At 39.1% G+C, this 17603-nt stretch overlaps 1 protein-coding gene across 1 annotated transcript in view; it reads right to left on the minus strand.

Annotated features, from left to right (window-relative positions):
- Nucleotides 1-17309, minus strand: part of ETFA (electron transfer flavoprotein subunit alpha) — an 85550-nt gene extending 68241 nt beyond the window's left edge. The window contains exons 1-4 of the mRNA XM_061181873.1: nucleotides 17178-17309; nucleotides 2990-3136; nucleotides 679-760; nucleotides 503-585 (exon numbers count right to left, since the gene is read on the minus strand). Of these exons, the coding sequence (XP_061037856.1) occupies nucleotides 503-585; nucleotides 679-760; nucleotides 2990-3136; nucleotides 17178-17216 (351 nt within the window). The 5' untranslated portion in view covers nucleotides 17217-17309. The remainder of the gene's footprint in view (nucleotides 1-502; nucleotides 586-678; nucleotides 761-2989; nucleotides 3137-17177) is intronic.
- Between the last annotated feature and the right edge of the window lie 294 nt (nucleotides 17310-17603).

Below are 17603 nucleotides of genomic sequence, written 5' to 3' on the forward strand. Positions count from 1 at the left end.
TGCACATGATCAGATTACACCTTTCTCTACCCTAAGGATGCCTTCAGCCACCACACAGCCCTTCCCAAATCCCCCAAGTAGATAAATTTGGCCTAAATATTCATCAGTCACCCAAACAAAGCCATCTCTTATGATGGGTTACTAATACAAATGACATTCACACAATGAGACAGTTCAACATTGTTTTTAAAGAAAAATGATTTTTTTTTTTAAATAGAGTTTTCTCCATAACAAAATCTGAAAATCTGGAAGTGGCATTCTAATAAATTATGACAAAATCTTGAAAGAACAGAGTTGTCTCTGACAAAATGGAAAGCCTGGAGATAGCATTTTCACAGAAATTATAACAAAATCTTGAAAGAATAAATTTTGGTAAAACTATCACATTAATTCTGAAAGCCAGGATTAGCTATCTAAACAAAGTCTGTTGTACATTTTCAGCACAATGAAATCTAACGCTTCCAAGTAGTGACATCAGATTCCACAGTCTCAATCTTCTCACCTTTCCAAAGGCAGATGCTCCAGCACAGATGTGTGTGTAATTAAACTGCTTCTGAGTTGCCAAAATCAATGGTGTCAGTTCCTCTGAGAATTAAACAGATTTGATAAACACATTTCATAGTATTTTATTTATTTCATAAATTCATAAACTTATTTATTTCCACTGGAAAAACTCACCTGGAAGGAGGCCTTTGTACACATCATGCTGAGCCACCAGAACTTTCGCTACACCTGCTACTTTGCAGAGATCTTGTGCCACCTATGAATAAAATTTTTAATTATCCATCTAACAGAAAAATACTGATAGAGCCACCACTACAATTATCAACAGAGCATAAAATCTTACTGGCCAACTGTAAAAACTGTTCTTATGGGAAAAAGGACTACTTGGGAATAAAAGAATTATTTAACAAAGAAAATCTTGAGCCAATTGATCTTACTGTCCACTGACCTTAAACAAAAATTCCTGCCTTGAAAAAGAGAAGTACTAATTGATAAACCAAAATCAACACAGCTGTCTACTCAAATTTAGTTGTACATTGTGCTCTTTCCTTTCACTCAGTGCAAATGTAAATTCATCATTTTAGAAATGGTGAAAATGAAGCAACAGATTCTTTCTCTCACAATAACAACACAGCCAATACACTTCAGACTCAGGGTTCCTAGAGCTAAAGAACAGGAGTTAACCACACTGGTATACAGACTACTGCACTTTATCTGGCAATAATAATTTCTGCTGATTCTAAAATCAGTGAGTGAATCTGGGCAATAAAGAAAATCTTATATAACAGTCCACTGTGAACTACTGAGTGTCCCTACTCACTGACATATATGTATCGATGATGAAGCAAAATATTTTGTATTTGAAATCCTCATTTCTTCTGTTTAGAATCAGGATGGGGTTCTGGGAAAGCTTTTTGACCACTCAGACTTCCTGTATACAGAAGGCAATTAGAATTCCTTCTTTTAAATCTCTTTAATTACAGCATAACTGGTTTCTGCTTTAGGAGAAACATGGTAATCATATTATGGTCTACTGTCTTCTTGTTTACCTCCATGCTGATTCACTGAGGAGTAGGCATAAAATGCTGTGCCTCCTGTCGCCTCCCTTGATGGAGGGTAAGATTGCAACAATACTCACTGAAGAAAGAATGCAGTGCAAAAGCACCTCTTCTGAATCAAGTGTTCACTGGAAGACAATCTTGTACTATCAAAACCATCTTTTTTTTTAAAAAAAAAACCAGCAAAAACTTCAGGCACTACACAGAAGAGTCACTTGCTGTTTATGATAGCTACAGAAAACAATATAAAACTGAAATATGCCTAGGCGATTAACAGAGTCTCTATATACAGGTACTGATTGTTTTTCTTTAAGATTAAAATGTGACACGACAATAAAACTGTAACTGAAGAAAAGATGATTTGTTTTGATTTTTCTCAAAATAATGTAAATAAAATAGCATCAAATATTTTTTAAGTCATATTAGAATAATTATTTAAAATCACAGCAAAATAAATAATCAAATCCAGAACTAGTATATCTGAAAGTAGGGCAACCAAAAAGATAGGTTAGCTATATCATCATACATTGTGGTTAATAACTATACAAGATTCAACAGTTGTTAGCAGGATTTTGGTAAAGAAATCCACATAACCCCAAACCTGCTTGAATACATTCTTTTAAGATACCAATTTCACGTAAGAAATTGGACAGAAGCAATACTAACATTCTGAACCTGCATTATATCACATGCTCTGCAACAATGCCATTTAATAAAAAATAAATCCTCTAAAAAGAAACATGCTCTATTAGGGATTTCTTCCTCTGAGGTCCAAGCCCCCAGCTATACAATTGGCAACTCCTGTATAGTGAGAGGGAACGGGCGGCTCAAGCTGGGTAAGCTTAATTGAAGCACAATTTCAACTACCCTACAGCCCAGAGGTACAGACTCTGCAAACCACATTAGAGCTCCTTTCCAGGGGGTTAGTTTACAAAGCTGTCACTGTCTTATTTCAACAACAACCAAAATGAAGAACATCTTTTAGTAGCAGCTATAGTTTAGAAAGCATAATACTTACATTTGAATTCTTACACCAATTAAAAATTAACACCCATGATACTTTTTCCAGATTTACCACTTATAGGAATTAAAAGCAATTAGCAAGCATATTCATCAATACAAAAAAGGGATCGGCTATTAACCTCTAAGGGGACTCAAATATTATCACTCTACTTGGTACCTGATGGTACATGATGGTGCCAGTGGAACTAAATTAAGTATTCTACCTCATTTCAAAAGATAAAATGCCTGGTGAGCAAACCTTTTAGTTCCTTTTTTCACACATAGTAACGGTTGTGACATTCAGCATCTAATGAGGATCAGAGACCAGTTTGGGTTACAGTCCTCAGCATAATTCTCTGTCTCCATCTTTCCCTGTCTCTTGATGGAGATTACATTTGCTATGGTTGACCTTAAAAATTTCTCACCTTGTCACATTTGGTTCCAGCTACTAAACAGGACACTTCACCTCCAAGACGTTTGGCTGCAGTGATGGTATTTAATGTAATGGGTGCTAGGGTATCATTTGCATGCTCAGCTATTACCAGGGTACTCTGAAATCGTAGCAATGAGGCCTAAAAAGAGAAAGAAAAAAAGGAAAAGAATGTTGTAATACAAACTTTATTTTTACTCTAATTGGTAAGCATGTGTGCTTTAAAGAAAACTGTATGCAATATTCAGTTTTATAAATGTATTTATAAAATACTTGCTCGGTAGCAAACATTTGGGCTGTGTCTATCACTCTATTACTGATAGTCTTACCTAATAAAAACAGAAAATACAAATTAGTATTCTACTGTTAGAAAAAAAATTTTTTTATTTCCAAGCAACTTTCCCACTAACCTATGTTCAACAACAAACTGATAAATGTATCTAAATTTAAAATCCTTAGAACACATTAACTATCAAACTAGGAATCAACTACTACCAATTACATTCACTTGCAGCAATACTGCTAAACAGTACAGTATACCTAGAAATAATGATTATGAAATCAATTACTAAAGTTCTGTTGCTTCAGGCAAAATGAATTTAATACCAAAATAACTGATAATGTAAATCTGCCTTTAAAATACAATACTACACAGCAATTTTGCTAAAGTTTCAATTGTTCAAATATGCTTCCAAATTCAAAAAAGAAGCTTTTGGACAGTATCTTGGAACCAACTAATATCCACCCATAGCTACTGTGGACTATCAAGAGACCACCAATAGTTCATGGTCATTTGAAATAATTTCAAACACCAGAAACACAAAGATGAACAAGAATGGTCCCTGCACTCAAAGTTTTCAAGGGAAATTAAGACTTGTTCACATACAATTATAAGACAGAATAGTTTTCAATTAATGAAGAGAGCCAAAATGTTGGCAGCTGCAGATCATGAAGCAGAGAATCAAGAGGAAGAATGGAAGGAAGTTTAGGTATTGTCATGTGAAAGGATAAGGAAGCACACCACAGGCATGAGGAAAGGAGAAAATTTTGGAACTATCCTTGTGGAAAATGGCAATTGAGAAATGAGAAAAAGAGGCACTGATAATCTTCAGATCTGGAGTTGGAATGAACAAAGCAGAGTATAAAATGTACCCGGAGCTGGAAATTTACAAAGAGGGTATGAATGAAGGGAAGCCAGGTACAGGACTACAATGCTGGCTGCACAACTAAATTGACAAAATACATATTTTTTTGTTTACTATATTGTATATATCAATTGCTATATTCTTCACCTTTTTATTAATATATGGGCATATCAGTTCAACTAGTTTCCATAATCATTTGGGTTATTAGTAATTTTTTATTATAAACAATGCAGAGACGAGCATCCTCATAGCCAAATCTCTGCACTTATCCTCAACAGATGAGAGTTCCTTTTAGTCCAGTAAGACCTTTTTGACTGAAACTTAGCCAGGTTACTCTACCTGCTCTGCTTCCACGGATGACTAAGTCAGATTCTGTACAACCTTCAACAAAATAGGGGCCCTTCTACTCCTAAGCCTCCTACTTCTACCACTGCAACCCCTTCCTTCTCCTCAGCCCTCTAAACCCCCTCTATCCTTGATGAACCTAATCCCAGAGCTGGGGGCCAGAGACTCCAAGGCAAGCCTTCAGGGGCAGAAATGCTTCCAGAGCCACAGAATGAGGATGGAAAGAGGAAGAGGACAGCACTGAAGAATATGCCAGAGGAAGGAATTGCTGCATTGTGTATCAGTAGATGACATTTCTTGTCTTTTTTTCCTCTCTTTCTGCTCACTCAAAGGGAGCAAGAAAAGGGGAGAAAATTAGGCTTTTGTTTTTGCCAAATCAATTTGCTGTTTGTATAACTTTTCCTTTTTTACGATAAAAAAAAAATTGCCTTCTCACGAGATGTGAAATTCTTTATGGTTAAGGTTAGAAATCTTTATGCACTTCTTAAGATTCTCTTCTTATGACAAATTCCTAGGAGTGTTAGATCAAGAGATAGACACATTTTCAAGGCTTTTAATACTGATTGACGCAAACTGTTCTCCAGAAAAGTTGTAGCAATTCACAACAATTCACAATTCCTGTGATGGCATGAAAGTTCTTAGAAGACAAACACCATGCCTGTTCACTTTTGTATCCCCATAGTCTAGAACAATGTTTTTTCCAATATACATCTGTAGAATTATACAGTACTTCTTTTTTAATCAGAAGAGCACAATATCTTGTAAAGAACTTTGTAATTAGGACCCAATGGCATAATTTATGATTTAAATCACATTTCACAAGAATTGCCAGTAATAAACTATTTATTACCAATATATATCAGACACCATATTTTTGATTATGCTTCACACATCATTTGCCATAAAAATTATGAGCTTTTCATCACCATTTAAAGAATAAATCCCAAGATTTGGTGGCAAAAGGCCCATATTTGCTATAAATTATAGTTCTAACATAAGATAAATTAGGTAGTGTCCTAAGGAATTGTCAAGCCTTTTAGAACTTCCAAGGGATCATTGCATATTCTTTCTAAAAGACTATTCAAAATTAAATTTATAAGAATAAACAACAAAAGAATATACATAAGAAACTACTCAATCCGTCTATCTGATCAATCTTCACTAAGCACTACATATATCATAAGGCACTCCATATTACTTTATCAATTGACTCCTTTATAGTTTTTTAATACTACGCTTTCTTCTAATTCAATGTTCCATCTTCTATTTCTCAGATACCACCTAAAGAGAAGCTGCAGCATCTAAACATGGCTATGTAGCTTAATTCAGCAATAACAGCTGTGTGTAGCCTACAGCAGAAGAAATTGGTCTGTGACCTTTAAAATGTTATTCCTCAATCCAGAGCCCAGTTTCTTCAACTTCAAATTGAAGGAGACAAACTAGATCAATGGTTTTCAAACTATACTCTATGCAGGGAGGCACCTCAGGAACCACCGCATAGAATAAAATGAGAACCAGGCAGGTAGGGCTACCAGAGTGGTCCCCAGCTTTGCTTTAACCAAATTAACCAAACTAATATTATAGAGCCCTGTACTAAGATAAAATTGTACTTAAAATTCAAGAAACCTCTATGATGTAGGTACCATTATTATCTCGACTTTACAGATGAGGGAACTGGAGCTTAGTGGCTACATAGCTAAGAAACAGAGCCAGGTTAAAGTCCAGGTAGTTGGACTCCAGATTTGGGGTTTTTAATTACCAGCTCTCATCAAAGCACCATCATTTTTAGCTGTTTTATATATGGGTCATTCCTGTAATATTTCACTTAGCAAATATTCTCTTGTTTAAAAAAAAATAGCACTGGTCAAAAAGAAACAAAAAGATGATATCAAAGGTCTCTTTTCCAGCTCTAGAAATTCTGTAACCCTAAAATCCTATTTTAAATAGAAGTGGTATAGAATATCACAGAAGATACAAAAAATACAGGTCCCATTACTGAAAAGGTTTTTAAATGAAGGTCATTTTATTATCTTATGACCCATTCATTGCATCTGTAGACTTTAGGGCCCTCTTTTTCATGGGGAAAAAAGGAGCCAAATCTTAAACATTTAAAGGTAACTATTGAAATCAGTAAGGTAGCTGCTCACAAAAGAATCTCAATCTCTTCAAAACACTGCTACTTAAATTAAAATTAATTCATGCAGACCAGTGCCACCATAAATTCTTGGTCGTCAACCTTATCTGGGCCCTCTGCCTGGCAATGTTACTGTGACATCCTTGTTGGCACTCTCACTCACTCTCCACAGCAACTATTTCCAATATCCCCTTCCGACGTTTTTCAAACTGCCAACATAGTCTGCTCCTTACTCGCAGAAGAAAGCCTCACTTCTTACTTCGCAATGAAAACTGAAGCCATCAGAAGAGAACTGCTTCCGCTTCCTGATATCCAACATAGAAATTCCCGCCCCTGCTCTATCACAGTAGAAGCTGCTGCAGGTCCTTCCTCCTGGGTCTGATCCCTTCATCTGCACTCTGGATTCCATCCTCTCAAATCTAGTCCAACACTTCATTCTGTAATCACCTCTCAGTAACGTTTCCAACCTCTCCCACCTCTCCCTTTTCCTGGGCTCCTTCCCATAAACTTTAAAACATGTTTGAAGCTCTCCCAATTTTAATGAATCCCAAAATTAAAAATCCATTACCCCACCTTTCACTCCAGCTAATTCCTCATCTCCCATACACACCTCAACTACTGTACTTGTATCCTGGCTTCTGCACTCACCAAAATTACCAACAAATACTTTTCATGCTTACTTCTTCTCTCAAAATGTTTGAAATTACTGACTAGTCCATTCTTACTTCCATTGCTTAATTTATAATTTATCATCTATACAAAAATGACAGATATATATACAGAGATAGAGGTATCAAATCTCTCTCCTAAGTGCTAGACCTATATAATTAGGTTACACCTGCATATCCAATTGCTTAACTTGTCTCATCAGTCACTCACCAACTCAGCAAATCCAAATCTTAACTCATCTTTCCCTTGATCCTCCAGCCCCCTCCCATATTGCTTCTCTGGAGTTCTTCAGGGGATGCACCACTCCCTAACAAGTTGCCCAAACCATGATCTGAGAGTCATATCTGGGTTTTTTCCTCAACTCTCACAGCCAATCAACCACTAAAGCTATAACAATTCTTCCTTCTAAATATAGTATCTCCTAACTCCACTCACTTCTCTCCATCTTTAATTCCACTACCTAGTGCAGGCCATTAACCCTCTCTTATTACTCCAACTGACTCCCAAACCAACTTCGCTCCCCTCCAATCCATTTCTCTCAGTGATCTTTCAATGATACAAATCCAACACGTTAGTCTCCTGCTCAAACAAGTCAATTGCTTCCTGCCTCCTTAGGATATAGTAAACTAGACTCCTTAGATTGGCTTACCAGGCATTTATTCTATGGCCTGATCTACCTCCCTAGCCATATATCTTTTGCTCTATTTATAACTTACTTTCAGATACTTGAACTTGCCCTGCTCTCTCTGACCTTTAGCGTGTCCTCACATTGTTCCCTCTGCCTTACGGACCTCTTCCCCTATTACCAGATTAGCTTCCAGTTAATCACCCTTAGGTTTTCTGCTTAAATGCCAACCCCTCCAAGAAACTTTAGTACAGTGCTGTGGTAAAGAGTACAGGCTCTAGAGCTCCCCTGCCTGTTCTTGTTTTTCTGTTTTTGTTTTTAAATTTTCTGGCTGCACTGTGCGGCCTGCAGGATCTTAGCTCCCCAACCAGTGATAGATCCCGGGTCCCGGCAGTAAAAGTGCAGAGTCCGATCCACTGGACAGCCAGGGAATTCCTGCCTGGGTTTAAATCCCACCTCCACCATTACTTCTTGGTGCCTCAGTTCCCAGATCATAAAATGTAGATGATGATAACAACAGTAATAATCTCAGAGTTGTTGAGAGGATTAAATTAGTAATTGTAAAATAAAGCTCTTGGGATAATTCCTGGAACATAATAAATGCTCAATAAACGTTCGCATGAAAGCTTCCGTGGATCTCCTCCAACTGGTTAACTTTCCTAGCACCAACACAGTACCCTGAATCGACTTCATTACAGCACTTGACTACACGCACCTGATTACTTTGTCTTCCCTTCTTGATTTTGAGTACAGAGGTCATGTCTGGTTTTCTTACCACTACAACCCCAGCTTCTACTTCAATGTCTAGCACAGAGTAGATGTCTAATAAATGAGTTGAACATTGCTTCTAAAAACTTCTTCATCAATAGGATAACAAGCCACAGATTGGGAGAAAATATTCGCAGAAAAAAATATCTGATAAAGGACTGTTATCTAAACTACACAAAGAACTCTTAAAACTCAACAATAAGAAACAAACTGATTTAAATATGGGCAAAAGTTCTGAATAGACACCTCACCAAAGAAAATATACAGACGGTAAATAAGCACACATAAAGATGCTCTACATCATATGTCATTAGGGAACTGCAAATTAAAACAAGAATGAGATACCACTACACACCTATTAGAATGGTGAAAATCCAAAACACTGACAACACCAAATGTTGGTGAGGATATGAAGTATCCTTCATATGGTACATATGGTACATATTCCCCTACAAATGGTACAGCCACTTTGGAAGACAGTTTGGCGTTTTCTCACAAAACTAAACATACTCTTGCCATACAATCTAGCAGTCACACTCTTTGGCGTTTATCCAAATGAGTTGAAAACTTACATCCACACAATGGGACTTCCCTGGTGGTCCAGCGGTTAAGACTCTGGACTTCCACTGTAGGGGGGCGGGTTCCATCCCTGGTCAGAGAACTAAGATCCCACATGCTGTGTGGTGTGGCCAAAACAAAACTTACGTCCACACAAAAACCTGCACATGGATATCTATGAAAGCTTTATTCGTAATTGCCAAAACTTAGTAGCAATCAAAACGTCCTTCAGGGGACTTCCCTGGTGGCACAGTGGTTAAGACTCCGTGCTCCCAACATGGGGGCCCAGGTTCGATCCCTGGTCAGGGAACTAGATCCCACATGCATGCCACAACTAAGGAGTCCGCAAGCCGCAACTAAGGAGCCTGCCTGCCGCAACTAAGGAGCCCTCAAGCCACAACTAAGGAGCCCTCGAGCCACAACTAAGGAGCCCTCGAGCCACAACGAAGGAGCCCTCGAGCCTCAACTAAGAAGCCCATCAGCCACAACTAAGGTCCAGTGCAACCTAATTAATTAAAAAAAAAAAAAGTCCTTCAGTAGGTGAATGGATAAATTGTGGTACCACTCAGCAAATGGAGTACTAGTCAATGCTTTAAAAAAAAAAAAAAAAGAGCTATCAGACCATGAAAAGGCATGGAGGAACTGTAAATGCATATTACTAAGTGAAAGAAGACAGTCTGAAAATGCTATATACTATATGGTTTGACCAATGTGACATGCTGGCAAGGAAGAGCTATGGAGACAGAAAAAGATCAGTAGTTGCCAGAGGTTGGCAGGGAAAGGGCAGAGCACAGAGGATTTTAGGGCAATGAAACTATTCTGTATACTATAACAGTGGATAGTTACCACTGTACATTTGTCAAAACCCACAGAATGTATAACACCAATAGTGAACACTAACGTAAACTATGGATTTTGGATGATAATGATGTGTCACTGTAGGTTCTTCAATTGTAACAAATGTACCACTCTGGTGCAGGACGTTGATAGTGAGGGAGGGAAGAAGGGGTAATATGGGAATGCTCTGTACTTTCTGCTCAATTTTGCTATGAACCTAAAACTGCTCCAAAAAATAAAGTCTATTTTTAAAAAATCTTCTGTTGCTTTAAAAACATCCTTTTAAACTTCTACTTTATACACTGAGCTATAAAAAAACAATTTTAAGACTCTAGATTAGTTACTCCTCAAGGTTATTCATTTGAACCACAGAAAATGATGTGAATAACTGTTTTCTTGATTCTCCTGAGAATGAACGTAGCTAGGACCATTCCAGATTCACAGGTAAGAAGTTATTTCATTACATACAGTGAATGCTTAAGGATTACAAATGTTTGTTGCCACCTTACACTCATATCTTCCTTTTGTGTGTGTGGGTGTGCAAGAAGTTTATTGGGGAGTACTCTTGAGAACAACACGCAGGAGGCATCAAGGAAATAGAACTGGGCAGTGGAAGAAGCTGAACTGCAATATTGCAGTGCAGTCACTACAAAGCTCTTGGCTGATATCACAAGGAACCCTGGAACTAGGATGGCCCTTCAGAGTTGTCCAGAACTGAAGCAAGGGGGCCACAGACTTTGGGTGGTTTTTTGTTTTTTTTAAGAATAATCAAACTAACATGACTGATGCGTTCTTTTATTTCTAATTCAACCCTGGAAATAACACCACGTTTTTAAAAAAAGCAAGATATGATCAAATAAGAACACATACAATATGTACAGAATTAAAACAATGGTAAACAGGTGATTTAAGATAGCCAAAACTGGGCTTCCCTGGTGGCGCAGTGGTTGAGAATCTGCCTGCCAATGCAGGGGACACGGGTTCGAGCCCTGGTCTGGGAAGATCCCACATGCCGCGGAGCAACTAGGCCCGTGAGCCACAACTACTGAGCCTGCGCGTCTGGAGCTTGTGCTCCGCAACGAGAGGCCGCGACAGTGAGAGGCCCGCGCAGCGCGATGAAGAGTGGCCCCCCACTTGCTGCAACTAGAAAAAGCCCTCGCACAGAAACGAAGACCCAACACAGCCATAAATAAATAAATAATTAATTAATTAAAAAAAAAAAAAAGATAGCCAAAACTCAAAAATGAAGTGGCCTTTTTATCTAAAGAAAATCCTTCACCCTTACTATTACTTCATCAGCCAATAACAACAGTGGTAAAGCACCTTAGTTTACAAAGTAATTTCACAGGTTTCTCTAGCCCCCTAACTAGATTAATCCTCTCCCCAATTACATATTCCCCAAACACCCTATACACCTTTCTGTCACAATGATCACACTTAAAATAATGTGTTCAATATTTGTCTCTCCCAGTCTGTTTGCACCACGTGGGCAGGGACTAGGTCTGTCTCATTCTCCACTGTGAACTCGGTATCTATCTTTGAGCGTGACACATAGTGGGCATTCAATGAATGTTTAGCGACTAACTGAAAAGTTTCCCCCCAAATGATCAAAAACTAAAAAAGCAACCGTTTTTCTCTCATTGATAACTTAATTATCTAAGCAGTTAATATGTGTATCTACCAAGAACAGTACACAAACTTGCTAAATCACTAAAGAAATACCCCATCATACTTTTAGAGAAAGTTATCTAGACTACTAACTAGACTTAGTTCCAAACAGTAAAACGTGAAGTTTTCTTCTGCATACCAGCCACATACCCTTGTTAAGTTGACTGGCCTTAATGAGACAGTATTCTTCTTGAAGATAGGATTAAAGGGGTCATCATCCTCTCTCCACCCTTTCAGAGCCAGACTTCTTTTTTTTAAGTCATTTATTTATTTATTCATTCATTCATTTTTGGCTGCATTGGGTCTTCGTTGCTGCGCGCGGGCTTTCTCTAGTTGCGGCGAGCGAGGGCTACTCTTCGTTGCCGTGCGTGGGCTTCTCATTGCGGTGGCTTCTCTTGTTGTGTAGCACGGGCTCTAGGCGCACGGGCTTCAGTAGTTGTGGCACGTGGGCTCAGTAGTTTTGGCTCGCGGGCTCTAGAGCGCAGGCTCAGTAGTTGTGGTGCACGGGCTTCGTTGCTCCGCGGCATGTGGGATCTTCCCGGACCAGGGCTCGAACCCGTGTCCCCTGTACTGGCAGGCAGATTCTTAACCACTGCGCCACCAGGGAAGTCCCAGAGCCAGACTTCTTGAAAACAACGTCCTTAAGCATAAACTCTGCTGCCTCACCTCACTCTCCTTTATTCACAGCAAACCAGCTTTCACTTCCACTACAACGCTGAATCCAGTCTCTTCAAAGTCACCAACAACCTGGGATAGCTAAGTCCAGTGAACACATTTTGGTCCTTCTCTTATTCAACCTTAACAGTTTTGACACTGTTTTTGCTTTTCAGTGTTTTTAGGAGCAACAAAGGAGATTCACTGCTCAGGCGCTCCTGCTGTGCCTTTAACTGTACGTTCAGGTAGTAAACTACCACAGGTGTTAGAAGGAAAAAAAAAGTTGGACTCTAACTCCCTATTGTACAAACCCACTCAAAACCTAAAGTAGTAAGAATAAGTTTAATCTACCTCCCCCACCTTTGAAAACTAAGTGGGGTAATGGTAAGGGGCTGGGGGGGTGGGGGTCGTTTTGCTTAACTCAAAAATTAAAAAGCAGGAAAAAACTATAAAATCTTTCCAACTTCTACTGAAAAAGATAAATAATATATAATTAAAGTTACCCATCCCTATTTTAACATATATTTTATAATTAAAAAATGTATATTACATTTCTGTACTTTAACCTCCTTAGTAATAAAACATGGTAGCTTTTAATCATGACTAGAAATGTCATATGACATTGATTATATTATTAAAAACACAGTCAATTTACTTCACTTTAAAAACAGACTAGACCCTTAAGTAGACACGTTGGCAGGAAGCATAATTTTACAGAATTCCCCTTATGCAATAAATCTTTTAGTACCACATCAAACTTGGCTTTCTTCTTTCAAAAGAAATTAAAATTTGCATGTGAATTACAGAGTTCAATCTCATTCATCAATGATAGACCGTGGACTCTGAAAAATGTCATGTTCCTTCATACCAGTTTCATAGCTTCTGAATCAAGGTAGATATGCCTCCTGTCTGGCAATGAGTATAGTAACAGGAAGACTCAAATAACCTTGAAAAGCGTTGCTTCACTCTCCATGTAAAACATTTCTTTGGTATCTTAGTCAACAAATCAATTTCAAATGCAAATGAGTAAAATAATACTAATAATTCAAATCAATATCCCTGCAAGAATGTTAACTACCTATTTTCCTCTTATTGTGTTCCCCAGCTCTTTTATTGTTCCTCTTATTGTGTTCCCCAGCTCTTTACTGTAGATGGAAAACACTTTCATTAACAGATAACATTGAAGACCACCCCCCGCAACCAAGAGATGAAGGACTTTGCTCAAGACCACAAATAAATCAAAATGAAAATGGAATTTAGATACCAAATGCCAGTCACTTAATTTACATTCTAACAGTTTAAGGTATCTCTTTTTTTTTCACTAGTTGCTATAAATTTACCATCTTAACCATTTTTAAATGTACAGTTTAATAGTGTTAGCTATATTCACATTATGATGTTAACAGTTTAATCTTTTTAATCTTTTAATAGATAAATCTATTATTAAAAATATGGTTTTGTAGAAACATATCTGCCTAAATTTACTCATGGTTAGCTACAGAACAATTTATTTAAATTGCAAGAGTGGGGATTCAGATAACTCATTTTGACTTTACGGTATCATAAATATAAGTAAACAGGAGCCAGACTGAAGGGACTTGCACTTTAGAAATCTGGGACAACTTGAGCACCAAAACATTTAAGAGTAGTAATGGATGAAGTCACCTACTGAATGAAGTAAGGATCCATGAGTCCATAAATAAATACATCAATAAGCAAGAAGGAAATGTTCTTTCTTATAATAATACAAAGCTAATAAAAGTAGAAGGAATGGACTTCCTTGGTGGTGCAGTGGTTAAGAATCCGCCTGCCAATGCCGGGGACACGGGTTCGAGCCCTGGTCTAGGAAGATCCCACATGTCGCGGAGCAACGAAACCCGTGAGCCACAACTACTGAGCCTGTGCTCTAGAGCCCGCGAGCCACAACTACTGAGCCCACGTGCCACAACTACTGAAGCCCACACGCCTAGAGCCCAAGCTCTGCAACGAGAAGCCACGGCAATGAGGAGCCCGCGCACGGCAATGAAGAGTAGCCCCCGCTCGCCACAACTAGAGAAAGCCCGTGCGCAGCAACGAAGACCCAACGCAGCCAAAAATAAAATAAAATTAATTAATTAATTTTAAAAAAAAGTAGAAGGAATGATGAAATTAGAAAAAATCACTATTTTACATCACAGTACTCATTTCTCAGGCAAGAATCATCAACAGATAAGACTAATGGGTGAAAGTCTGATGAGAAACAGAAGAGTTACATAGTCTCAATGTACCTCTCCACAAATTAGTTAAAAATCAGGAAGCGATGAGTAGTAATTTGATAGTGGAGAAACCTGCTGAACACTTTAGCCAAGTAATTAACATCACCAATAATGGGGTAAACCAACATTATGAGCCTCCTAATATGATGCACTGAGAACACAATACCACTTCTGTGATACTCCTGCCAGTACATAACCTGAAACTAATCAGAGGAAACACCAGACAAACCTAAATCGGGGGACAGTCAACAAAATAGAAGGCCTGTACTCTTCAAAAATGTCAATGCCATCAAAGCCAAAGAAAGGCTGAGGAGTTTTCTAACAAAGACTGAAGAGACATGAGAACTAAATGCAAGGCATGATCCCAGACTATCCTAGACCAGAATAAGAAATACTGCTACAGATGCAAACTATTACATACAGAATGGATAAACAACAAGGTCCTATTGTAGAGCACAGGGAACTGTATTCAATATCCTGAGATAAACCATAATGGAAAAGAATATAAAAAATAATGTGTATACACACACGTATATAAATGAATCACTTTGCTGTACAGCAGAAATTAACACACTGTAAATCAACTATACTTCAACTAAAAAACAATAAAAAAATACTGCTACAAATGAGTAACAAGACAATTGGTAATACTTGAATAATATCTACAGATAATAGTATTGTATCATTGTTAAACTTGCTGACTTTGTCAATTATCCTGTGATAATGAAAGATGAACCTCCTTGTTCATAGAAAATATACTGAATTATTTAGGAGTAAAGAGCATGTCTGCAACATACATATTATATCAGAAAAATAATATGTATATATGAGGAGAGAGAAAGCAAATGTGCCAAACTGTTAATAGCCGGTGAAACTCAGCAAAGGGTTTTGAGAATTCTTTGTACTATTCTTGCAACTTTTCTGTAAGCTTGAAATTTCTAAATTTTTAAAGTTAAATATGTATGTGTATTTATGTATCCATTTTACAAGTGTTCCCGCCATTTTCCTATACTCTTGAAATTCAAATCTCTCAAATGTTCTTAATGACTTTAGAGGAGCTACTCTACTTAGCATGACTTCAAATTCTGAAAATAAAGTCAAGGTCAAAGTCTTTGGCAAACCACAGTAAAGATTTGGAAATACTGCCTATGTATATTGGCAGTGTTTATAATGACTTAAGCTAGTCATTCCATTTTTTTCTGTTAGTGCTATAAAATAACTGAGTCCTAAATTCCCCCTCCACAACTATTTCACTTATGCCAGACTTCTAACCTGTCCACATAACTACCTTCCAATTACTGTATAGGTAAGAATCTGGCTCTGATACCTGGAACTTTCCCAAATCCATGACTTTAACTTGTTTATGTCTGAGTCATCTGAGGAAAATTTCTGGGGGAGACTGAACACTGACCAGAAGGATGTGGGTTTGAACTTTGAGTGTATTGGGGGGGGTGGGGCGGGGTTGGGATTTTTTTTTTTTTTAAGTGAACAAGAATACATAAGAAAAGGGCCTACAGATATCTAGAAAGACTGCCAACTATGTTTCAGGGAGAAAATCCCAGCGTTGGTACGAAAACATGCATGCACAAGAAAAACTGTAGAAAAAGTACAAAACGTCAGAAAAAGTTTCTGACCCAAGTTTAGCAATCTTGTCACTTAACCATCAGAATATCTACAGAATCTACAATATAAATTGTTACTTGACTTGTAATTGGTCAATCTCCAAATACTACTGTCCCATAGCATTAGGACAAACACATATTTTCTATCAGTCTTTCTCACAATAGCAAAATGTGGTAAACTCATGATTTGTAACTAATGAAAGCATCAAAAACTTACCGCTACCAATAATCGTTCCCTAGCTATTTAACCAGCAATCTGCTGGTTTAAAAGCAGGTCAGCTTGCAGTAAAAAGACGCCTGCCTTTCAAAATTGGCTACAGCTGTCAGTACAATCACCTAAACGCAGCACTGCCCCATTAGCCAGAGAGCAGAGCAAGTTTCCAAAACCCCATCGACCCTCGCTCGCCCCAGCACGACAGTGAGTGATTCGAAGAGCCGCAATGCACCCAGGGAAAATGTTTAATTCTTCCAGAAACGTCACCCTCCAAGCTGAATTCAGGTTTTAAACTTTTTCCAAGAGGACATCCCGGCGGCGACATTTTCCTCCCTCGGGTAAAGATTCCCCGGGGACTCAGCTGCTCGCTCCCCGCCAAAGGTGGAGAAACTGGCGGCCTGTCAGTGCTGGAGGGTGGAAGAGGGGCTGGGAAGAGAACGGGGAGGAGGAGGGGCAGCGGGAGCGCAGATTCAGTACTCTGACCTCTGACCTCGACTCCCACCTGGCGGCCCGGAAGGAGGCAACGGCAGACCCCAGAACTTTGGGCCCGAGCCCTAGGCCGGGCTGGGCCTGCCAGCGCGAGGGCCAGTCAGGTCTGGGGGTGGCGGTGACCTTCGCCCAGACCTTCACAGGGACAGCAGATCGAGGCTGGACCGTCACCGGGCTCGACCCTTCCCGCCCGGACTCACCGCCCGCCGGAGCCGCCCAGGAGCCACCGCTCGGAACATGGTCACTGCACCCGTTAGCTTCACACTAGCCGAGAGCGTACCCAACTGCACAGCCTCCGCGAGTCACCGTAACGCTCGCGAGACTCAGGAACGAGAGCGAACGCCCCGGCGAGGAGAGCGAGCTCGCGGTTTCTGCCTGTCCATTGGGCGGTCGCGCAGCCAATGGGGACGGCGGAAAGTTAGGGGCTGGACTTGGGAGTGGGGCAAAGGTGAGGCTGTTAACTAGGAGACGTAGGGTGAAGCCAGGCTAAAGAAAGGCCGGACATATATACACTACCAAACGTAAAATAGATAGCTAGTGGGAAGCAACCGCATAGCACAGGGAGATCAGCTCGGTGCTTTGTGACCACCTAGAGGGGAGGGATAGGGAGGGAGATGCAAGAGGGA

The sequence above is a fragment of the Eubalaena glacialis genome, chromosome 2 (assembly GCF_028564815.1).
Source record: "Eubalaena glacialis isolate mEubGla1 chromosome 2, mEubGla1.1.hap2.+ XY, whole genome shotgun sequence".
Lineage (NCBI taxonomy): Eukaryota > Metazoa > Chordata > Mammalia > Artiodactyla > Balaenidae > Eubalaena > Eubalaena glacialis.